Here is a 24665-nt window from a genome sequence, read left to right as displayed (position 1 = left end):
CCGGAGCCTGTGCTCCGCAACAGGAGAGGTCACAACAGTGAGAGGCTCGTGTACAGAAAAAAAAAAAAAAAAAAAAGCAAGGAATTAAAACTTTTATGAGTTTCTCTTAAACTAACAAAATTTAAAATATTAAGGCAAGCGAGACTGCACCCATGATTATGGCACAACTCTTTAATTTACATATTCATCTCAATAACCTATTATACATGAGGTGTTTTGATCATACAAGTAAAACTGTGATTTTGACTATTCAGTATTTAATTGAATTTAAGAAAGTCTCAGTATTTACAGTTTTAACAGCAGTGTTTTATTGAGTTGATATTTGCTAATTTAACCCATTCTGATGTTGTATATTCTATCTCAGTTTTTTGTATTATATATAATACTGCTGTGAACATCTTTATATATGCTTTTCTTTGTAAATTTCTTGGGATAAAGAATCAGGAATGTTGGATTAAAGCAATGCAAACACTTTCTTGACTTTAAATTTGCCTTGGTGTTTTGGTTGGGCTCCTCCTAGTTGCAGAAAGAGCTCACATGACTGGGAATTGAATTGTGTGAAGGGAATCTTCTGAAAAATCCAGAAATGGAAATCATGATTCTTCCAGGCTCGTGTGGGACCTGGAAAAGGGACCTAGAAAAATCATCAGAACATTTGAGGAATGTGTGTTTCAGAGTTCTTGTGGTCTCATGGCCTCTTTTCTCCCTGAACGTTTGCTTCTTGCTCTGCTTCATCATAGATTTTGCTCTCCTAAGACTTAAGTTGCATGTGGGTGCAGTTTGCTGTTCATCAAAGCCCTTCTGACTTTGACTTGACCTTTTTTCAGCATCTGTGGTTGCTGCTAAGTGCCTTAGCCTCTTTTCTTTCCTCAAAGCAAAAATCCATAGAGTTCTAAGTCATTGTTTTGTCCTTTTTCTCCCCCAATTCCCCAGCCAAGTTGAACAGGCTTTGTAGCCTGTAGGTGGTCATGTTAAAACAAACAAAAATCAAAAACAAAACATCTTTTAGGGCTTTCCTGGTGGCGCAGTGGTTGAGAGTCCGCCTGCCGATGCAGGGGACACGGGGTCGTGCCCCGTTCCGGGAGGATCACACATGCTACGGAGCAGCTGGGCCCGTGAGCCATGGCCGCTGAGCCTGCGCGTTCGGAGCCTGTGCTCCGCAACGGGAGAGGCCACAACAGTGAGAGGCCCGCGTACCACAAAACAAACAAACAAACAAACATCTTTTAAAAAGCATTTCTGGTTGACCACTAACAGGCACAGTAAAATATGTTTAATAAATTAAAAATCTTGGATAGTTCATGAATTATCAGGGAAGAACAATTCTGTATAAAGTTCCTTTTAGTGTTTTGTTAGCACATGATTCCTTTTCCCCTTCATCTTGTTAAAACCTTCTCTTAGTAAGTCCAGGGTTGTGTTAATACCATTAAAAATTTTGCTTCTTAATTAGACATTATTAAGAGAGGATGGTGATTGCCCTTGTTTTTGCAGTATAACTTTTTTTTACAGTAAGAGGTACCTTGAAAAAAATTGAGAAAAGCATCTTATTTGTAATTTATTTTAGTGTCAAATGACATATCCTAACATTTTGATTTTTTACTGTATTATATTTCCATATCCTTGTTGTAGCCCACCATGTCATGAGGCTGTTAGTTAACTGGAATAAAGGTGCTCACAGTTTGTGAATGAACTTAAATCTTTAAGTGGAGGAATGAACCACTTTTCTTTGCAGTTAAGAGTGTGGTACTTTTAATGGATATCTAGTGTGTTGGTAATAGTTAATGCCTCTTTATTTCCATGTATAGTAGTATTCATGAACATTGTACAGTAAGAGGAAAACTAAATAGTAATAGTGTCAAAAGTGGATATTTTTTGGGAAAAAGTAATGAATGGCTAAGTTTTTTTTCCCTTCCGTTAGAACCTTTCCACATGATTTAAAAATGGAAGGCTGGGGGCTTCCCTAGTGGCGCCGTGGTTGAGCGTCCACCTGCCGATGCAGGGGACATGGGTTCGTGCCCCGGTCCGGGAAGATCCCACATGCCGCGGAGCGGCTGGGCCCATGAGCCATGGCCGCTGAGCCTGCGCGTCCGGAGCCTGTGCTCCGCAACGGGAGAGGCCACAACAGTGAGAGGCCTGCGTACCGCAAAAAAAAAAAAAAAAAAAAAAAAAAAGGAAGGCTGTGTTACACTCCTAGTTACCACAAAATTTTTTTAAAAGTATATTCAAATTGTATTTGGCAAAGTAATCCAGTATGTGATTTAAAAAACCTGTTCAGATTTGTAGATCAGGTTAAATATGAAATACCACTTGAAAGAACAGAGATTTTTTGTGTTTAATAAGACTGACTCAGGTTTTTGTTTCTTCCTTCTTTCACATTTAGGTTTTATAGGATCACATTAACAAAAGCACCATGGAGTTTTATGAGTCAACATATTTTATTGTTCTTATTCCTTCAGTAGTTATTACAGTAATTTTCCTCTTCTTCTGGCTTTTCATGAAAGAAACATTATATGATGAAGTTCTTGCAAAACAGAAAAGAGAACAAAAGCTTATTCCTACCAAAACAGATAAAAAGAAGGCAGAAAAGAAAAAGAATAAAAAGAAAGAACTCCAAAATGGGAACCTCCATGAATCTGATTCTGAGAGTGTACCCCGGGACTTTAAATTATCTGATGCCTTGGCTGTGGAAGATGAGCAAGTTGTACCTGTTCCACTGAATGTGGTTGAAAGTTCAAGTAGTGTTAGAGAAAGAAAGAAGAAGGAAAAGAAACACAAGCCTGTACTAGAAGAACAGGTCACCAAAGAAAGTGATGTATCAAAGATTCCATGCAAAAAAGTGGAACCTGTCCCAGTTACTAAACAGCCCACCCCCCCCTTGGAAGCAGCTGCCTCAAAGAAGAAACCAGGGCAGAAGAAGTCTAAAAATGGAAGCGGTATTGTATTCTATTCAACTTTATTGCGTGGTTATATTTGTTTTAATAACTTTAGAGTTTGAAGTTCAGATACTTTGTTAAGTGTGCATACAAATGTTAAATACTGAATCTGAAATTGAGAACATTATCCTTTTCACTGTGTGTTTGCTTTCATTCATTGCTGATAGAAAGAATTAGTACTGAGCATAAAACAGTGTTCAAAACTAAATTTCACATTACAAATGTGGAAAAGGCCTTTAGTGGAAATATATAAAATCTGTTTATATATATAAAATATAAATATATAAAATATATTATAGAAATATATAAAACCACTGAGGACCTGTAAATATCAGTAGTTAGAAATGTTCACATTTATTTCAACCAGTACTTTGTAATCAGTGTGATAGGAATTAAAGATGAAAAGAAAAATCAGATATCATTTTCACCTTTGATTGATTAATTTTGCAAACATTTGTAATACATGTGTTTTGTGCTAGGCATTAGATTAGGTACTAGGACTGCAGAGATGAAGTGTGCATTTTCAAGGTAGCCTCATGCTAGTTGTAGATACAAAGAGAAATAGGTTATTATAATATAAAAAGTTTAGTATAATGAGCTAGGTATGTCTAAACCAGTGTTGGAGTTCTAAGGTGGGCCACTTAAAGCATGTAATGCCTAAAGTTAATCTTAAAGGTTGAATAAGTACTAGCTAGTTTTTCTTGGTGGATAGGGTGTTCCAAGGAGAGAGCTTAATAGGTACAACAGAAAGGACGTGAGAAATGGTGTGCTGATGGTTGAAATTGCAGTTTGCTCTGTATGAAAGGACTTGTGTTCACTATTAAGTTGTTTTCGTATCTTAACTTATGTAGTATTAAGTTAGTTATACTGGATTTTAAATATTTGCTTGCCAGCTCTGATCAAGCATCGTACTAGGGAAATAAGAGTAAAGGGGACAGAAGGACATGTAAGTCAATAATGAAATGTGACTTATATAAGAAAAATACAAAGTATAGAAATACTACGGAGCCAAAACACCTAGTGCTTATGGGGACCATGGGTCAAAAGCTTTACAGAGGAGACAGTGCCTGAGCTGGGTCTTCCGGAATGAATCACTTCATCGAGCAAATAGTGGGATCTCATTCCCCACTGGCAGAAGATCATGCATAAAGGCATTAAAGATGCAAGAGTACAGTGTATTGTTGAACCATGAAATGGGAGGTGGGGAGGGTAGGAACAAAGCTGAAAAGCTAATGGAGTGGGTAGATCATGATGATTTTTGTATACAATGCTAAGGAGCTGGGATGTTGTGATTTGGCCATTGTTGAAGATTTTCAAGCAGGCTTAGTTTACATGGCCTGATTTACATTTTAGAAAGGTATTTTTGGCAGAACTAGGGAAGACAAGTTTCATAGGGCAGTGTTTAATATAGGCACACTTGTTAAGAGGGTATTATTTTGCAGAGTTAAGTTGAAGGACTGAACTGTGGTAGTGACAGAAGAAATAGTAAGGAGGTTAGAGAGATCTGCAAAGCAAAAATGACATGACTAACGTTATGCATAGGATATGGCAGACAGAGGAGAAAGCAGGATCAAAGATAATTTCCAAGTTTTAAGTTAGGTCAGGGTAGGCAAACTGCAACCTGTGAGCCAAATCTGGCCTGCTTCTCGTTTTTTATGGCCCATGAGCCAAGAATGGTTTTTATATTTTAAATGGATTAAGAAAACTAAAGGAGTAATATTGTGTTAAATATGGAAATTATATGAAATTCAAACCTCTGTGTCCATAAATCAAGTTTTTTTGAATGCAGCCTCACTCAATGTGTTAACGTTTGTCTGTGGCTGGCTTTCACACTGCAACAGCAGGTGAATAGTTGTGACAGAGTCTAAATGGCCCACAAAACCAGAGTATTTACTGTTCAGCCCTTTGTAGAAAAGATTACTCAAGCTCTGATTGGTAAATGTTGATAGCTTTAAGAGGGAATAATGGGGAGAGAGTGGATGTGTGCCCAGAGGAGAATGCTTTCAGTTTGTGTTTCTGGTGCCTATAGGGGCTATTTACATAGGGAGGATGCAGTAGGAAATTTAAGTACAGAGGCATAAGGCTAGACTACAGATTCAGAAGCCTTATTAAGCATGATGGTAGTAGTTGATGTCGTGGGTGTAGAGAAGATCATTCAAGGAAAGTATTTAAAATGAGGACACAATCCTGAAGAATACCAGTGTATAAGGTATTCAGTAGGAACAGCTTACAAAGGAGACTGCAAAGGAATATTCCAAGTGTAAGAAAAGAATTATCATGGGAGCTGAATTTTATTGTGGTACAAATATATGTAACATAAAATTTACCATTTTAAAGTATAAGTTCTGGGCTTCCCTTGTGGCTCAGTGGTTGAGAGTCCGCCTGCCAATGCAGGGGATGCGGGTTCGTGCCCCGGTCCGGGAAGATCCCACATGCCGCGGAGCGGCTGGGCCTGTGAGCCATGGCCGCTGAGCCTGTGCGACCGGAGGCTGTGCGACCGGAGTCTGTGCTCCGCAGTGGGAGAGGCCACAACAATGAGAGGCCCACGTCCCGCAAAAAAAAAAAAAAAAAAAAAAGTATAAGTTCTGTGGCATTAAGTACATTCACATTCTTGCACAGTCATCACCACCAGCCATCTCAAGAACTTTTGGTCTTTCCCAACTAAAATTCTGTACCCGTTAAGCACTAATTCCCCATTCTTCCCTCTCTCTAGTTCTTGGCAAGCACCATCCTACTTTCCGTGTCTATGAATTTGACTACTCTAGGTACTTCATATAAGTGAAATCATACAATATTTGTCCTTTTGTGACTGGCTTATTTCACTTAGCATAACGGAGAAGAGAGTAATTTAAAGAGGTAGAGACCAATAGTATGAAATGCTAAATAGAATTCAAATAAGGATTAAAGGATATTATTGGTAGAATGTGGCATTTGGGACACTAGGGACCTGAGTAAAATCTTTCATGGATATAATGGAAGAGAGAAAAATCAGGTTGCAATTAGTTGAGAAATGATTGGTAGGAAAGGAAGTACAGACTGTTCTTTGGTCAGTATAAAAAGGAAATGGGTGTGGGGGGCTAGGGATTACAGTGGTGGGAAGGGTTTTATTTTTTAAGATGATAAGGGATTTGACCATGCCTATAAGCTGAGTAGGGCTAGGAGTGGCTGAGAAATGGGATATAAAAGAAGGAGCAAGTACTAGAAGTCCTGATGAAGTTAAAGAGCATATGTGGCAGAGTAAGAAAGCTAGAATAAGTGAGAGAATTGTATATCAGAGTTTAAAATTTTGGTGGTAAAGCATTTTAGGAAGTATTCATTAATAATTGAATCTTTTCTGGTGTGTTCATTGTTTGCTATGATGATTTTTCATTTATTTTTAATAAAGATGATCAGGATAAAAAGGTGGAACCTCTTATGGCACCGTCAAAAAAGCAAGAACCATTACCCCTGCATCAAGAGACTAAACAAGAAGGTGGATCAGGAAAGAAGAAGGTTTCATCAAAGAAGCAAAAGACTGAAAATGGTGAAATGTGTAGATATGTATTTTATAAATACTAATTCTAGAGAAGTCCACTAGGACAAGGAACCTAGAGACCTCACATGCTCTTTAACTTCCAGCTTAATATGTACCATAACAGCTTTAAAACTAATACAAGCCCATGGTGCTTTGACAGATGGTTAGGGTATAAGTTTGTGGTGAAGACCTTTATATGAAATTTATAAAAGGACAGAAGCATTTATAAATATTCTCATTCTTAACTGAGTTTTGAAAATAATGTTAATAGCATACAAACTCTATAGAAGAAAAGTATTCCTGAAATATTTGTACTTTTTAATATCACATAAAGATTATGCTTGAGAACATTAGTTAAATTTATCATTACCCTACATTCCTAACTATTTATTAAACATAATTTGCATGTGTGTATGAGAAGCATCCAGTTAAAAGTGATGAAGCAATTTTTATCTGTTCCGAATTGTCCACAGAAGACTTAGCTATGAAATTTATGTAGATAAAACAGTGATTTTTATAATATTGGGCTGTGATATCAACTAGTGCTAGAAAATAGTAAAATTGGCAAGGGAAAAGATGAAATTCTGTTATTTGCATTAAAATTATGATATATCAAGCAATCAGGTATAGAAAAATATTATCACAAAATATTTGTTAATATTAAATATTTATTATACATTTTAAATGAAAGAACTGTATGTGCCCCAGAGTTTTTTTTTTTTTTAGAGAGACTTCCATATGGGTGTGGAAGTTTGTGTCTCTAACCAACAGATATCAGACTTCAGTATTCAAACTTTTCCCATTAAAATTAGGAACAAAGTAAGAAGCCTTCCTTCCTCCACTTTTAATGTGGTTCTGGAAGTTTTAACTAGTGTAGTAAGATGTACCATATAAGTTAGAGGCATAACTATTAGAAATGAGAAGATATCTGCAAGGAGCAGTGACTAATTTTGTATCTAGCAAGGAAAAAAACTCAGGAATTAACCAATGGGAATAAGAGGTCAGTAAAGTACCAACATACATTAAAAATTAATAGTTTTCCTTGAGCACTAATTAAATGTGAATGGATTCTTAGTTAAATCAGGAGAAACATGAGAACTAACTAAAATGTATAGGGATGTATAAGAAGAAATTTTCAGATACTATTAGAGGAGATGTGTGATACAAATGATATGCTATAAAATAATATTGAACTGGTATTTCTTAATTAGAAGAGTGTTTTGAGTTGTTAAATGATAAAATAGGAATTTAAAGCCAAATTGAGCTGGTATTAGAGATTTGAAAATAACTGCATTTATCATTAAACTTAATTGTGCTTACATGTTATTTAATTACTCTGTTATAAAAAATGCTGAGTAATTATGATTTTGTTGAACTTAAATTACAGTCTTGGTAGATGAACCCCTAATTCATGCAACAACTTATATTCCTTTGATGGATAATGCTGATTCAAATCCTGTGATGGATAAGAGAGAGGTTATTGATCTGATTAAACCTGACCAAGTAGAAGGAATTCAGAAAACAGGGGCTAAAAAACTGAAGATTGAAGCTGATAAAGGTAATATACAGAATGTGACAATCTTTTGTATTGAAAAAAACACATTTTTGAGTTCTGATGGAGTGAGTGTGTTTTCTCATAGAAGCAATGAATTGCAAAAGACTAATAGAATCTTTGTAGTAAAAGATTTATTGGTAGTTTTCTAATCCACCTTCTCAGTTTTGTAGAGCTGGACATTAGACTTTGACTTGCCTAAGGTTTCATAGCTGTTTTGCTGTCGGGTAATCTGTTCCCTTCTATTATTGTCTCTCAGAGTTTTCTATGCTAATTCACAACGGCCTTATTATTATTATTACTATTATTATTATTATTGTTATTATTTTGGCCGAGTCACATGGTTTGCGGGATCTTAGTTCCCCAACCAGGGGTTGAACCGGGGCCCATGGCAGTGAAAGTGCTGAGTCCTAGCCACTGGACCACCAGGGAACTCCATATTATTTTTTTAATAGTTTTTTTTTTTTTAAACAGCACTTTTAGGTTCATAGCAAAATTGAGTGGAAAGTACAGAGTTTCCATATACCCCTTGTTCTCATACATGCACACAACTGCCTTTTTAAACTTATAATGTAGCTGAAGTATTAAAAGCTCTGGGCACCTTTGGGTGTAATGGGTGGCAGTTGCTTTTAATGAGAGGCCACTGTTGCCTAATATAAGAGCCCTAGGGGAATTGAAGTGGGTGAGTCAGGAGATGTTTGGCACATGGATTTTTAAAATGTTAGGATTGCTGTATATACTTGATGTTTGTAAAATCAGACTTCCTTTTTGTAATTGTCTTCGAGCTTATTTTCTCATCTGTAAAATTTGGCTCATAAGTCCTAAGTATTACAGTTAAATGACAGTATTTGTGAACATATTTAGTATAGATACTACCATATATTAGACATCTGCATTTTTTTTTTTTAAAGTAAGGGTATACTGGCACTTTAATATTCTGCAGTTTGGATACAAACCACTATGTACATAGAATGGATAAACAACAAGGTCCTACTGTATAGCCCAGGGAACTATATTCAGTATCCCATGATAAACCATAATAGAAAAGAATCTAAGAAATAATGTACATATATATATGTATAACTGAATCACTTTGCTGTACAGCAGAAATTAACACAACATTGTAAATCAACTATATTTCCAATTAAGAAAACATAAAAAATATTCTGCAGGTTGAGCAAATTTTTATTTAATGTAATTATTCCATATTATATTAAAAATGATAAACACTTTTTCTCTGTGGACTAGAGCATTAATTGTTGTTTGACCTGAAATGTAAATCTGTTTTCTCTTGGTTACTGACTTTCTGGGTCAAGAATTCTTGGTGCTTTACCTTTGCTGAAGTTGTTACTTATATCTTTTAAATGTTAACTTTTTTTTTTTAAAGAGAATGCTGAAGTAAAATTTAAAGATTTTCTTCTGTCCTTGAAGACTATGATGTTTTCTGAAGATGAGGCCCTTTGTGTTGTAGACCTGCTAAAGGAAAAGTCTGGTGTGATACAGGATGCTTTAAAGAAGGTAAGCATATTTTAGATTATGAGCCTATTTGAGGGCAGTGATTAGAAGTTCACCAAGCAAGACTTCTGCTAGAGCAATAAGTTATAAGCTACTCCCATCCTTCATACCCCGAAAGCACTTAGTGACATTTAAAAGTTCTGGAATGCCTTCGGAAGTTATTTCGTATATCCATACTAATCAATATACTTATTTAGTTCAGTTAGGTGTCCGAATCATCTGAGGTTTTGACAAAAACGAATTGCTTATAATAAGTAAGAAGATTTATATAACTTTAAAGTCATTTGGCACTTGGCTAAGTTGTACCTTGCTTTCCTGTGAATGTAAGTGCTGAAGGCAAGGTCGGGTGATTTCTGGATAACATATGGAATGTTTTTGTGACTGAAGATAACACCATTCAAAGCACCTGGGCATCTTTTTCGCGTGTGTGTGTGTGTGTGTGTGTGTGTGTGTATGTATGTATAGAATACTACTGTTCTAAAGTAAATGCTTTGAATGATAGAATCATTGCTATGACTGACTAAAATTTGAAAAAAACGAAGCCATGAAGCTAATATTTAATTTCTCATTATATTATACTCACTATATTATCAGGTCTACTAACTATCTCATATTGGGAAATGTGACAAGTTTTTAAGTGTTACTTTGTGTGAGATAAGATGACATGGTATCCGGTGTTCAATATTAGATTGTGGATGTGACCATTCTTATTTTAAACACACATACACACACACTCCTAACACACTTTTCTGCCTTTAAACCTTTAGTGGCTTCCATTTATTCTTTTTTTTCCCCCATCTTTATTGGAGTAATTGCTTTATGATGTGTTTCTGCTGTACAATAAAGTGAATCAGCTGTATGTATACATATATCCCCATATCTCCTCCCTCTTGAACCTCCCTCCCACCCTCCCTATCCCACCCCTCTAGGTGGTCACAAAGCACCGAGCTGATCTCCCCGTGTGATGCAGCTGCTTCCCACTAGCTATCTGTTTTACATTTGGTAGTGTATATATGTCCATGCTACTCTCTCACTTCGTCCCGGCTTAACCTTCCCCCTCCCCATGTCCTCAAGTCCATTCTCTACGTCTACATCTTTATTCCTGTTCTACCTCTAGGTTCATCAGAACCATTTTTTTTTTTAGATTCCATATATATGTGTTAGCATACAGTATTTGTTTTTCTCTTTCTAACTTATGTCACTCTGTATGACAGACTCTGGGTCCATCCATCTCTACAAATAACTCAGTTTCATTTCTTTTTATGGCTGAGTAATATTCCATTGTATGTATGTGCCACATCTTTATCCATTCATCTGTTGATGGACACTTAGGTTGCTTCCATGTCCTGGCTATTGCAAATAGTGCTGCAGTGAACATTGTGATACATGACTCTTTTTGAATTATGGTTTTCTCAGGGTATATGCCCAGTAGTGGGATTGCTGGGTCGTATGGTAGTTCTATTTTTAATTTTTTAAGGAACCTCCATACTGTTCTCCATAGTGGCTGTATCAGTTTACATTCCCAGCAACAGTGCAAGAGGGTTCCCTTTTCTCCACACCCTCTCCAGCATTTACTGTCTGTAGATTTTTTGATGATGGCCATTCTGACCAGTGTGAGGTGATACCTCATTGTAGTTTTGATTTGCATTTCTGTAATGATTAGTGATGTTGAGCATCTTTTCATGTATTTGTTGGCAATCTGTATGTCTTCTCTGGAGAAATGTCTATTTAGGTCTTCCGTCCATTTATGGATTGGGGTGTTTGTTTTTTTGATATTGAGCTGCATGAGCTGCTTGGAAATTTTGGAGATTAATCCTTTGTCAGTTGCTTCATTTGCAAATATTTCCTCCCATTCTGAGGGTTGTCTTTTGGCCTTGTTTATGGTTTCCTTTGCTGTGCAAAAGCTTTGAAGTTTCATTAGGTCCCATTTGTTTATTTTTATTTCCAATTCTCCAGGAGGTGGGTCAAAAAGGATCTTGCTGTGATTTATGTCATAGAGTGTTCTGCCTATGTTTTCCTCTAAGAGTTTGATAGTGTCTAGCCTTACATTTAGGTCTTTAATCCATTTTGAGTTTATTTTTGTGTATGGTGTTAGGAAGTGTTCTGATTTCATTCTTTTATATGTAGCTATCCAGTTTTCCCAGCACCACTTATTGAAGAGGCTGGATTTTCTCCGTTGTATATTCTTGCCTCCTTTGTTAAAGATAAGGTGATCATATGTGTGTGGGTTTATCTCTGGGCTTTCTATCCTGTTCCATTAATCTATATTTCTGCTTTTGTGCCAATACCATACTGTCTTGATTACTGTAGCTTTGTAATATAGTCTGAGGTCAGGGAGCCTGATTCCTCCAGCTCTGTTTTTCCTTCTCAACATTACTTTGGCTATTCGGGGTCTTTTGTGTTTCCACATGAATTGTAAAATTTTTTATTCTAGTTCTGTGAAAGATGCCATTGGTAATTTGATAAGGATTGCACTGAGTCTGTAGATTACTTTGGGCGGTATAGTCGTTTTCACAATGTTGATTCTTCCAATCCAAGAACATGGTCTATGTTTCCATCTGTTTGTATCGTCTTTGATTTCTTTCATCAGTGTCTCCCCCCCCCCCCCCGTCAGTTTCTTATAGTTTTCTGCATACACGTCTTTTGCCTATTCCTAGGTATTTATTGTTTTTGTTGCAGCGGTAAATGGGAGTGTTCCCTTAATTTCTCTTGCTGATTTTTTGTTGTTAGTGTATAGGAATGCAAGAGATTTCTGTGCATCAATTTTGTATCCTGCTACTTTACCAGATTCATTGATTAGCTCTAGTAGTTTTCTGGTGGCATCTTTAGGATTATCTATATATAGTATCATATCATCTGCAAACAGTGACAGCTTTACTTCTTCTTTTCCAGTTTGGATTCCTTTCATTTCTTTTACTTCTCTGATTGCTGTGGCTAAAACTTCCAAAACTATGTTGAATAATAGTGGTGAGAGTGGGCACACTTGCCTTGTTCCTGATCTTAGAGGAAATGCTCTCAGTTTTTCACCATTGAGAATGATGTTGGTTGTGGGTTAGTCATATATGGCTTTTATTATGTTGAGGTAGGTTCTCTCTATGCCCACTTTATGGAGAGTTTTTATCGTAAGTGGGTGTTGAAATTTGTCATAAGCTTATTCTGCATCTGTTGAGATTATCATATGGTTTTTATCCTTCACTTTGTTAATATGGTGTATCACATTGATTGATTTGCATATATTGAAGAATCCTTGCATTCCTGAGATAAACCCCACTTGATCATGGTGTATGATCCTTTTAATGTGCTGTTGGATTCTGTTTGCTAGTATTTTGTTGAGGATTTTTGCATCTATGATCATCAGAGATATTGGCCTGTAATTTTCTTTTTTTGTGACATCTTTGTCTGGTTTTGGTATCAGGGTGATGGTGGCCTCGTAGAATGAATTCGGGAGTGTTCCTCCCTCTGCTGTATTTTGGAAGAGTTTGAGAAGGATAGGTGTTAGCTTTCTTCTCTACATGTTTGATAGAATTCACCCGTGAAGCCGTCTGGCCCTTTTGTTTGTTGGAAGATTTTTAATCACAGGTTCAATTTCATTACTTGTGACTGGTCTGCTCATATTTTCTGTTTCTTCCTTGTTCAATCTTGGAAGGTTGTACTTTTCCAAGAATTTGTCCATTTCTTTCAGGTTGTCCGTTTTATTGGCATATAGTTGCTTATAGTAGTCTCTCATGATCTTTTGTATTTCTGCAGTGTCAGTTGTTTTTTCTCCTTTTTCATTTCTAATTCTATGGATTTGCATCTTCTCCCTTTTTTTCCTGATGAGTTTGGCTCATGGTATCAATTTTGTTTATTTTCTCAAAGAGCCAGCTTTTAGTTTTATTGATCTTTTCTATTGTTTCCTTCATTTCTTTTTCATTTGTTTCTGATCTGATCTTTATGATTTCTTTCCTTTTGATAACTTTGGGTTTTTCTTGTTCTTCTTTCTCTCATTGCTTTAGGTGTAAGTTCAGGTTGTTTGAGATGTTTCTTGTTTCTTGAGGTAGGCTTATATTGCTATAAACTTCCCTCTTAGAACTGCTTTTGCTGCATCCCATAGGTTTTGGGTCTTCGTATTTTCACTGTCACTTGTCTATAGGTATTTTTTGATTTCCTCTTTGATTTCTTCAGTGATCTGTTGGTTGTTTAGTAGTGTATAGTTTAGCCTCCATGTGTTTGTATTTTTTTACAGTTTTTTTCCCTGTAATTGATATCTAGTCTCATAGTGTTGTGGTCAGAAAAGATGGTTGATGCTATTTCAGTTTTCTTAAATTTATTGAGGCTTGATTTTTGACCCAAAATGTGATTTATCCTGGAAAATGTTGCTTGTGCACTTGAGAAGAAAGTGTATTTTGTTGTTTATGGATAGAATGTCCTATAAATATCAAATTATTAAGTCCATCTGGTCTAATGTATCATTTAAAGCTTGTGTTTCCTTCTTTATTTTCTGTTTGGATGATCTGTCCATTGGTGTAAGTGGAGTGTTAAAGTCCCCTACTATTATTGTGTTACTGTTGATTTCTCCTTTTATGGCTGTTAGCATTTGCTTTATTTACTGAGGTGCTCCTGTGTTGGATGTATAGATATTTCTAATTGTTATATTTTCTTCTTGGATTGATTCCTTGATCATTATATAGTGTCCTTCCTTGTCTCTTATAATAGTCTTTATTTTAAAGTCGGAAGTCTGATTTGTCTGATGTGAGTATTGCCTCTCCAGTTTTCTTTTGATTTCCATTTCCATGGAATGTCTTCTTCCATTCCGTCACTTTCGGTGTGTATTGTCCCTAGGTCTGAAGGGGTCTCTTGTAGACAGAGTATAATATGGGTCTTGTTTTTGTATCCATTCAGCCAGTCAGTGTCTTTTTCTTTATTTTAATGATTGCTTGTTTGCTTCCTTGCTTGCTAGCTTGTTTGCTTATTTATTTATTTATGACTGTGTTGGGTCTTCATTGCTGTGCGTGGCTTTCTCTAGTTGCGTTGAGTGGGGGCTACTCTTCGTTGCGATGTGTGGGCTTCTCATTGAGGTGGCTGCTCTTGTTGTGGAGTGTGGGCTCTAGAGCGCAGGCTCAGTAGTTGTGGTGCCTGGGGTTAGTTGCTCCGCGGCATGTGGGATCTTCCTGGACCAGGGATTGAACCCCTGTCCCGTGCATTTGGCAGACGGACTTTTAACCACTGTGCCACCAGGGAAGTCCCCAGTCTGTGTCTTTCGGTTGGGGCATTTAATCCATTACATTTAAGGTAATTATTGATATGTATGTTCCTATTACCATTTCGTTAATTGTTTGGGTTTGTTATTGTAGGTCTTTTCCTTCTCTTGTGTTTCCTGCCTAGAGAAGTTCCTTTAGCATTTATTGTAAAGCTGGTTTGGTGGTGCTGAATTCTCTTAACTTTTGCTTGTCTCTAAAGCTTTTGATTTGTCCATTGAATCTGAATGAGACCCTTGCTGAGTTGAGTAATCTTGGTTGTAGGTTTTTCCCTTTCATCACTTTAAATATATCTTGCCACTCCCTTCTGGCCTGTGGAATTTCTGCTGCAAGATCAGCTGTTAACCTTATTGGGGATTCCCTTGTATGTTATTTGTTGCTTTTCCCTTGCTGCTTTTAATACTTTTTCTTTGTGTTTAAATTTTGTTAGTTTGATTAATATGTGTCTCAGTATGTTTCTCCTTGGGTTTCTCCTGTATGGGACTCTCTATGCTTCCTGGACTTGATTTACTATTTCCTTTTCCGTGTTGGGGAAGTTTTTGACTATAATCTCTTCAAATATTTTCTCAGATCCTTTCTTTTTTTCTTCTTTTTCTGGGACACCTACAATTCGAACATTGTTGTGCTTAATGTTGTCCCAATGGTCTCTGAGACCGTCCTCCATTACTTTCATTCTTCTTTCTTTTTCTGTTCTGCGGCAGTTATTTTCACCATTCTCTCTTCCAGCTCACTTATCCATTTTTGTGCCTCAGTTATTCTGCTATTGATTCCTTCTGGAGTATTTTTAATTTCAGTTATTGTGTTGTTCCTTACTGTTTGTTTGCTCTTTAGCTCTTCTAGTTCGTTGTTAAACGTTTCTTGTATTTTCTCTGTTTCTGAGATTTTGCATCATCTTTACTATTATTATTCTGAATTCTTTTTCAGGTGGTTTACCGATTTCCTCTTCATTTATTTGTTCTTGTGGGTTTTTATCTTGCTCTTTTGCCTGCAAGATATTTCTCTGTCTTCTCCTTTTGTCTGGTTTATGGTATTTGAGGTCTCCTCCTTTCCCTAGGCTGCAGGGTCGTAGTTCCTCTTGCTTCTGTTCTCTGCCCCTGGTGGTGAGGTTGGTCTAGTGGCTTGTGTAGGCTTCCTGATGGGAGGGACTTGTGCCTGCGTTCTTGTAGGTGGAGCTGAGTCAGGTGGTATGTTTTGGGGTGTCTTTGAGCTTAGTATGGCTTTAGGTAGTTTGTGTGCTGATGGGTGGGTTTGTGTTCCTGTCTTGTTTGTTGTTTGGTGAGAGGCATCCATCGCTGGGAGCTGCTGGCAGTTGGGTGGAGCCGGGTCTTGGATTCAGTTAGAGGCCTCTGTGAGAGCTCTCGGTGATCAATCTTCCCTGGGGCCAGGAATTCTTTAGTGGTCCAGTATCCTGGACTCCGTGCTCCTACCGCAGAGCCTCAGGCCCGACTTCCAATCTGGGAACCAAGACACTGCAAGTTGCTCATCCCTCAATAAAGGGGATTAAAAAAAAACACAAAAAAGAAAAGACTAATAAAACCATAGAAAAATGGTAAAAAGTAAAATCAAACAAACAAAAACAGAAACAAGGAAGCATACATACACACAAAAGAAACAAACAGAACCATATGAAACAAAAACAAGGGAACAACCAGACAAACAGAACAACTCAAAAACGAAATCAAACAATTAGAATCAAAACTAACAAAAACAGAAAACCTAATAACAAAACCAAAGCAGTGTGCCAACTGAAGAATAAAGTAAGGAAACAGAACAAACTGATAAAAATGAATTAAAAAAATTAAATAAAATAGAAAGGGAAAAAACACAGGATAACAGAAAAGTAAAGTAGAAATGGAAATATAAAAAAAAAATTAAAGAAGAAGAAAAAAATACGGGAAAAGAACACAGAAAAACAGAAAAGCAAAGTAAAAATAGAAGTTTATAAAAAAATAAAATAAAAATAAAAAATATGTTATAGAACATGAAGATCTCAAAAGACTAAAGAAAAAAAACCTGAAACAACAACAAACAAAAAAAAGAAAGAAAAGAAACCCAACAACAAAAAAGCCAGAATGAATCAAAACATAATAAAATTAATAGTAATAATTATGTTTCCCTGGGGTCTCAGCTGAAAGTGTCTTTGCGCACACCGTGAGCCATAGCCCACCTCTGCCTCCCCAAGAGGCCCTCCTCTGCCTCTGGGCTGGTCTCTGGACCTGTTGTGGGCCCTGTGAAGACCACTCAGACTCTGATCTGAGCCAGTTCTTGTGTGTGCTTGTCCCCAACGTCCACAGCTGCCAGAGCTAGACCATTTTCATTTGTGAGAACACTCATTGTCTACTCAGATATTCCATGGACGCAGGGTCTACCTAGCTGATCACGGGGATTTAATCTGCAGCTTGTACAGCTGATGGAAAGTTTTCGATCTTCTTCCTTAGTTGCCCCATCCCTGGGGTTCAGCTTTGGTTTTATCCCCACCTCTGTGTGTGGTCCACCCACAGAGTCTGGTCCTGAGGCCGCCGTGGAGATCTTGGGTCTGCTCCAGTGAGGACAGAGTGCAGAGGTGGTATGACTGCTTGGATCGCAGGAGCCCTGGTGGTGCCAAATGCACAGGGGAGCCGTCAGCCACAGGCACAAGAGGTATGGCCCTAGTGAGGGCCTTTTCTGGCACCCAGTGTACGGTGCGTCAGGGCCAGCCCTGGCTGGGCTTTTTCTGGCGCCGAGCAGCAGGTGCGCTAGGGCCATCCCTGAGGGGGCTTTTTTTTATTGCTAATTGGCAGGTGCTGGCATGAGGGGAGAGAGAGGCTGCAAGAGTGGCTTGTCCCCCTGCGTGTTACTCAGCAATAGTGCCCTCCTTCCATGGCAGTCCCGTCTTCCTCTGTAGGTATTCCCTGCTGCGGATTTCCTCCCTCCCGTCCCCTCAGTCCATCTCCCCACAGCCAACAACAATTCTTGCTCTGGGCCTGTTCTCCAGTCCCCGTGCTCCAGCTCCCAGCCCCCTTGCACACCTGTGAACACATGTCCCAGTCCAGGGTATGTAGGGCCACGGTACGGACCGTCTGTGTATTTCTCACTGTGTCCCATCTGCCACCGATTGGCCACTTCACCCTCTTCCAACAGCCTCAAATGCTTTCTTCTGTCCCAGTCGATTTCTCTGTTGGAGAGGAGGTTTCCCCGAATTTGGGACTCTCTCCTCTGCTTCTGCCTCCCCCCTGCTCCCCGGGGTGCAGGTCCCATCCAGCTTCCTCTCCTCCTCCTCCTCCCTTCTTTTTGCCATCCTACCCAGTTATGCAGGGATCTTTATAGTCCTGTCTGGTGTTCAAGGCCTTCTGCTAGTCTTCAGCTGGTGTTCTGTGAGAATTGTTGCATCTATAGATGTATTCCTGATGCATCTGTGGAGAGAGATGAACTCCACGTCCTCCTACTTCTCCACCATCTTTTTTTTTTTTAAATATGTATATATTTATTTGGTTGCACTGGGTCTTAGTTGTGGCACACGGGATCTTCATCGTGGCCTGCGAACTCTTAGTTGCAGCATGCATGTGGGATCTAGTTCCCTGACCAGGGATCAAACCTGGGCCCCCTGCACTGGGAGCCCAGAGCCCCAGCCACTGGACCACCAGGGAAGTCCCTTCTCCACCATCTTGAATCCTCTCCCATTTATTAAAGACCGTCCTAGTCCAAACCATCACTTCTCATTTGATTACCTTCAGTATTCTCCTAGTTGATGTTTCTGCATTCCCTTGTAGCCTTCTAGTCTATTTTTTCTACACAACTGCAAGGCAGCCTTTAAGGAGGTAAATCACTGCTTTAAAAACCCTTTGGTGCCTTTCTCTTTGCACTTAAAGCAAAATCCAGATTCCTTTTAAGGCCTATGTCTGTCTCTCTCTATAACCTGATCTCATGGCATTTTCCTCATCCCCTCATTAAAGAAAACCAAATATTCTCTTCTGTCTGGACTGTCCGAAAGCCCCCAAGCCCCTACCCCCTAACTTCTTTCCTTGGTTATTTCCTCCATCAGGTTTCCATTTAAATATCATTTCCTCATATAAGGCTAATCTGAATTCCTAGTCTAAATTATTCTCTTCTCTCTTTCTCATAACCATCTGAATTTTTTTTGTCATATAGCATTTATCATGGCGTATGTCTGTCCATACTTCCAGGTATCTATTGACAACGTGTTTTACAAATCTATGGCATTTTACAATGTAGTATGCTTGTTGGACAGTCTCCGTGTGGTGCCAGCAGTGGCTCAGAGTAAACAGTGTGTTCGAGGATCATCAGAGTGCGATAACTGTGTGACTTTGGATACAAAGTTAGATTATTCTCTTGCAAGGAACGTTCTTGAAGTTCTTGACTGAAGAATTTATCTTTTGATTTACTTTAATTGGGTAAGTGTATATCTTAAAAGGGTTCCTGGTTATTTGTGAGGATTGGGAAAATCTTCTTGCAGGGAAAAGCCTCCAGCTGAACTTAGTTACTACCTGTTTGAAATCACTGCTTTTTAAAATTAATTGCTTCAGGTGTTTTTCTTCTGACTAAGGATGGTGGTGGTGGTGGTTTATGGGTGCAAGAGTAGTCATTTTATTGCTTGAGACAGCTTTGAACTCTAGAGGTTGGGTGGTAAATCAGACTCCCCTTGATAGCTATATTAGGCAGGCCAAGGAGGAAGTTGGGAACTGTTAAAGTTAACGTTTTGAAATAGAGTAAATATTTTGAAACCTTACAGTTTTCCCTTTTCCTTGGAACCTTTGGCTTTCAATTAAAATCTTGTTCTGTGTTTCTTATGGTGTGATTCTATTCTTATCTTCAGGGACTCAGTGCCCTTGTAGATCCACTCTTATCAGGGAAAGACTTGGTAAGTTTAATTTCTCCCTTTTCCTGTCATGGAAATTGATTCTTGCTCAGACCTTTTAATAGATTTCAAGGTCCAGGATGTGATGAATCCCCACACCTAATAAAGACCACTTCAGAGAAAGGGGGAAGATAAATGCAGGAATATAAACATAGATGTAGGATAGAGATAGAGGAGTTAGAGGACTTGCTGACCAATTAGATTTGGTGGCTGAAGAAGAGTCTAGAATGAATGCTTGTTTTTGCTCTGGAGTAACTGGATAGATTGTGGTGACAATGGTATTCATGAGCACTTTGCAAAGGAAGAGAGAGTAGAGGATTATGAAAATATTTAGGAAGTTGTTTTAGGCATCCTTTGGAGAATTTAAATGGATACAATTATTTCACAATTGAATATATAATTCTCTGGTGTTGAAAATATATTGCAAAGTGGGTAATTTCAGAAAGTAATGAACTATCACCAGTACATATAGTGGATATATGTTAGTCCAGAGAGGATGTGGAGAGTGGTAAGAAAGTTCAGGAATGAACCTTGAGAAGCACCAACATTTAAAGGTCAGGGAAAGCCACCACAGAGTATAGTGAGAGGAGAAACAGCAGGAGACAGTGGGATCACAGATGCTTAGGGAGGGTAGAGAGTTCAGGGGTGGCGGGAAAAATCAGCAGTGACATGCTTTAGAGCAGTCAAGGAGAGTAAGGATTGAAAAAATGGATTTGATGTCCTTAGTGAAAGCAGTTTCATTGGAGTACTAGACTATAAATAAGTGATGAATGAATAGGAAAGGTGACAGTATCCACTTTGAATAAGCTTAGATGGGAAGGGGAAAACAGAGTAAAAGCTAGAGGGCTTTTGCAGAGTTGGAGAGGAGATGTTATGTTCTATGTGTATGTACACACGCCTTTGTGTTTAAGCTATAAGACACTCTGTTGTATATTTAGAGTGTAGGTTAAGATCCTGGGCTCTAGGGTCAGATTTCCTGGATTCAAATCTGGACTCTGCCACTTTGAGCTTTGTGGCTTTAGATAAGTTACTTAACCTCAGTGTCTCAGTTTACCCATCTCAAAAATGGGAATGATAATAAGGTATTATCTTAGAGTTCCTAGCATAAAATAATTGCTCAAAAATGTTAACTCAGTGTGATTACTAGTAAGAAAACATTTAAAATGTATTTGAATTGTACATTAACACATATATTTGTGGAATCTAGAAAAATGGTACGGATGAACCAGTTTGCTGGGCAGGAATAGAGATGCACATGTAGAAAATGGACGTGTGGACACAGTGGGGGAAGGTGTGGGTGGGATGAATTGGGAGATCAGGATTGACATAGGTACTCTACCATGTGTAAAATAGATAGCTAGTGGGAACCTGCTGTATAGCACAGGGAGCTCAGCTCAGTGCTCTGTGGTGACCTAGATGTGTGGCATGGTGGGAGCTGGGAGGGAGGTCCAAGAGGGAGGGGATATATGTATACATATAGTTGATCCACTTCACTGTACAGCAGAAACTAATATAACAGTGTAAATCAACTATACCCCAATTAAAAAAAAAGAAAAGGCAAAAAAATATTTGATAGTTTTGGTTGATTATTGATTTCTTCTTGTTGGCCTTTAAATATACTTGCCTCAGTTATGTGTTTTTTTCCCAACTCTAAGTTAGTAACTATTTTGGCCCCATGTTGTATAACAGGAGGAAGTCTATTTAAAATTTTTCCTACCTTCTCTCTTCCTTCCCTCTCTACTTTTGTTAATTATAGCATTTGTTTATCAGATACTTACAATATTTAATGTTTGTTTTGTGACTATAATTTTTATGTTTGTTTCAGTCTTAATTCTGTAGCTTAATGCTGGGTTCAAAGCTTGATACCAGTTCTTTTGCCATAAGCTTCTGTATTCATCTCTTGGTTGGCTGAAATTGTTTTTTTTTTTCTGGAATTGTTTCAAGAAGGGCTTATGGAACCTGTATTTCCCAAATTCTGGCAAGTTAAAATGCTGTTTTATTGTCTTTGTACTTGAATGATAGTTTGGTGGGGTATAATTTTTCTGGGTTGCAGTTTCTTTCCTTGATAATTTGTCATGCTTGCTTTACCATTCTCTACATTCCTATCGCTGGATAGAAGTCTGAGACCAGCCTGAGTTTTGCATTCTTTTTTTTTTTTAAAGGCTCTGCCACGTGGCATGTGGGATCTTACTTCCACAACCAGGGATCAAACCCATACCCCCTGCATTGGGAACCCAGAGTCTTAACCACTGGGCCACCAGGGAAGTCCCCTGAATTTGCATTCTTTTCATGTATTTTTGTCAAAATACACTCTCACAATGAAAACATCCTTTGGGTAATCAACCAAGTTTTTATTATTTATTGGACTTTCCAGTGTCCACCCTACTGTACAAACATCAAGGGATTCAGCTTCTTTGAAGTCATGGGAATTTTGCTATAATGTGGCTTTGCATTGACTCTTCTATCAGTATTCCCTTGGGCAAAGCATGTCTTTTCAGTCATGACATTCAGTGTCCCTTAAAAGAATTGAAATAATGGGTATCAATTAAGCGTAAGTTGGATCTTCGTTGCCTATTGTCTTTATCGTTCATATTTTTGTCCTAAAAAAAATAAAGCTTTGGTTTATTTCCTCTTATTTTTATTTACTTCTCTCCACCCTGAACTCTATGTCTTCTCCTGTGTTTTCAGCAACATGTCTTTTTCTGTTTGCTACTTCTAATTGGATTGTATTTCTGAGATGGTGTTACTTTTACTTCTACTTTGGGCTTTGCCAGCTTATATTTCATCTCTTTCTGTGGTCTTATCTTTCCTCTGAATTATTTCTTGTGAGCTCTGTTCTTTGCTCTTGTTTTTCTAGAAATTGTTGCTATGTTAGACTTTCGAAAGTCATAGTGATATGTTTTTTTAATCAGTTTTTGTCCGTTCTTGACAGTCTTTTTATGGTGATTTTTCTCCACTTGGCATTTGGTTTTTCTTATTGCTTTCCTTCCTTTTTTCTCATATCTTACATAGACCTTGTTTTATTTCTTTTTCATTAATACTCCTCTTCCAGGGAGGGGTGTTTCTCTTGGATCATCTCTGTGGCTAGGGATTGATAATGAATGGCTAAGACGAGCTGTTCTCCTTCGGCTATGTGTGAAAATGAGTTCTTTTAGCCTTTCCTTTTTCTCATATAAGAGTTCACTACAGAGGATCTCACTGTAGAGGATCTCTCTTAACTCTTCCTTACTGATTAGCTGCTCTCTTTGAATAAAGTTTACCTGTATGATTTCTTCTTTCCTACTTCTGCTTGCGAAGACCTCCTACCAAGAAAATTCCTACCTTCTATATTTGTGCTTGTTCCTGATGTCAAATGGGGGATTGTTGGTTTTACCTATCAGTATATTCCTGTTAACTTCAGAGAACTATGTACCCATGGCACCTCTGTAGTCTTGGGTATGTTTTGACAAGGTTGTTGAGCATCTGTTTGATCTCCACTGCTTTCGGAAGTCTTTCCTGATATTATGCTTTGACGTTACAGATGTTTGTTTTCTTTTGGTTCAGTTTGCATTTCATTTCATACCCCTCTTTTGAACTTTTAGGAGGAGAAGGGAGAGATTACTATCTTGATTTTGTGTTTAAAAATGGAAGTCAATTCTTTGTAAAAATCTGTTTCTTGATTGATATGTGTCCTATGTTATGCATCAGAATATGTAATGATACAGTGATTTTTCTGAATGATATTTCACTGACCAGTGTTTGGCAGTTATTCTACTTTATATGTAATAGTGAACTCTGCATTGGCCTAAGAACACTTGATATCAGATAGTTCATCTTCATAATTTTCATTAGCCGATGTTTACTATTAACTAATTTTGTATTGATTTCTCAATTGTAGTCAAATAAAGGAGAGTTGACTGCACTTGTACATCAGCTTCAAGAAAAAGACAAGTTACTTACTGCTCTGAAGGAAGATGCTGCTGCTATGAAGGATCGGTGTAAGCAGTTAACCCAGGTGAAGACATTCTTGTATTTAAGGGTTAACAATGAAGGATTTTAGAAATTGTCCATAATTCCTGATTTATTTGTGCAGTAGATTTATACCACGTGAAAGTAATTTTCTTTTAGAATTTAGGTGGTGGTGATGGGGTCTCACTCTTTCATGTTATTATAGCCTACAGTTGAATTGTGAATTTAAAATAGCAGTACTTATAGGTATACTAATTTCTGAATAATGGAAGCCTGTGGACATTGGGAGTATGTTTCAGTTGGTTCTGACCTAGAATTATTCTATAGAAGCACAAAACTCAGTGTGATCTTGTTTAAATCCAATTTATGGGACAAATGTGAAACTCTTACATGGGTGGTTTATTCATGAAGGTTTTTGTGATATAATTTTTAATCAGTGAAGTTCTTTAAATCCCATTTACTTTGAGAGGTTTAAAAAAAAGGCCTTTAAACAAGTGTAAAAGTACAAATTTCCAGTTGTAAAATAAATAGGTCCAGGGGATGTAATGTACAGCATGGTGAATATAGTTATTAATACTGTGCTGTATATTTGAAAGTTGCTACGAGAGTAAATTTTAAAAGTTCTCATAACGAGAAAAAAAGTTTGTAACTGTGTGTGGTGATGATTTAGCAATAAATGCGAGTATTGAATTATTATATTGTATACTTGAAACTAATATAATATTCTACGTCAGTTATATTTAAAAAAATCATGTAGACTGAGAACATAATTGAAATTCTGTAGTAAATGTGGTCTCGTTTTTCCCGAAGTGCTTGTTTCTCCTTTTAGATGTTAAATACAGTAGACTATATGAGGTTTATTTCACTGTCGTTCATGTAGCTACTTGATGACGTTATGAGAATGGCCTCATTTGAATATAAAATCTTTTCTGTGAATTTGAGGTAAATAAAAAAAAGTCAGTGGAAAACTTGGTTAGATTGATTTTTTTTTAATAAATTTATTTTATTTTTGGCTGCATTTGATTAAGATTAATCAAAGTTGTTGCTAAAATAAGTGTTTCCTTAAGATTAGAAACTTTACTGTAGTTTTCTGTAGCTATAGTTTTCTGAT

The 24665-nt window shown here is 37.6% G+C and overlaps 1 protein-coding gene across 14 annotated transcripts in view; it reads left to right on the top strand.

Annotated features, from left to right (window-relative positions):
* Positions 1–24665, top strand: part of KTN1 (kinectin 1) — a 118421-nt gene that overhangs the window by 37362 nt on the left and 56394 nt on the right. For all 14 annotated transcript variants that reach the window (XM_019923678.3, XM_073800430.1, XM_073800429.1 and 11 more), the window contains 5 exons: positions 2381–2933; positions 6319–6456; positions 7835–8005; positions 9387–9517; positions 23484–23600. In XM_019923678.3, coding sequence (XP_019779237.1) covers positions 2411–2933; positions 6319–6456; positions 7835–8005; positions 9387–9517; positions 23484–23600 — 1080 coding nt within the window. In that variant the 5' untranslated portion in view covers positions 2381–2410. The remainder of the gene's footprint in view (positions 1–2380; positions 2934–6318; positions 6457–7834; positions 8006–9386; positions 9518–23483; positions 23601–24665) is intronic.

The sequence above is a fragment of the Tursiops truncatus genome, chromosome 2 (assembly GCF_011762595.2).
Source record: "Tursiops truncatus isolate mTurTru1 chromosome 2, mTurTru1.mat.Y, whole genome shotgun sequence".
NCBI lineage: Eukaryota > Metazoa > Chordata > Mammalia > Artiodactyla > Delphinidae > Tursiops > Tursiops truncatus.
This window is presented reverse-complemented; position numbering and strand designations above follow the sequence as displayed.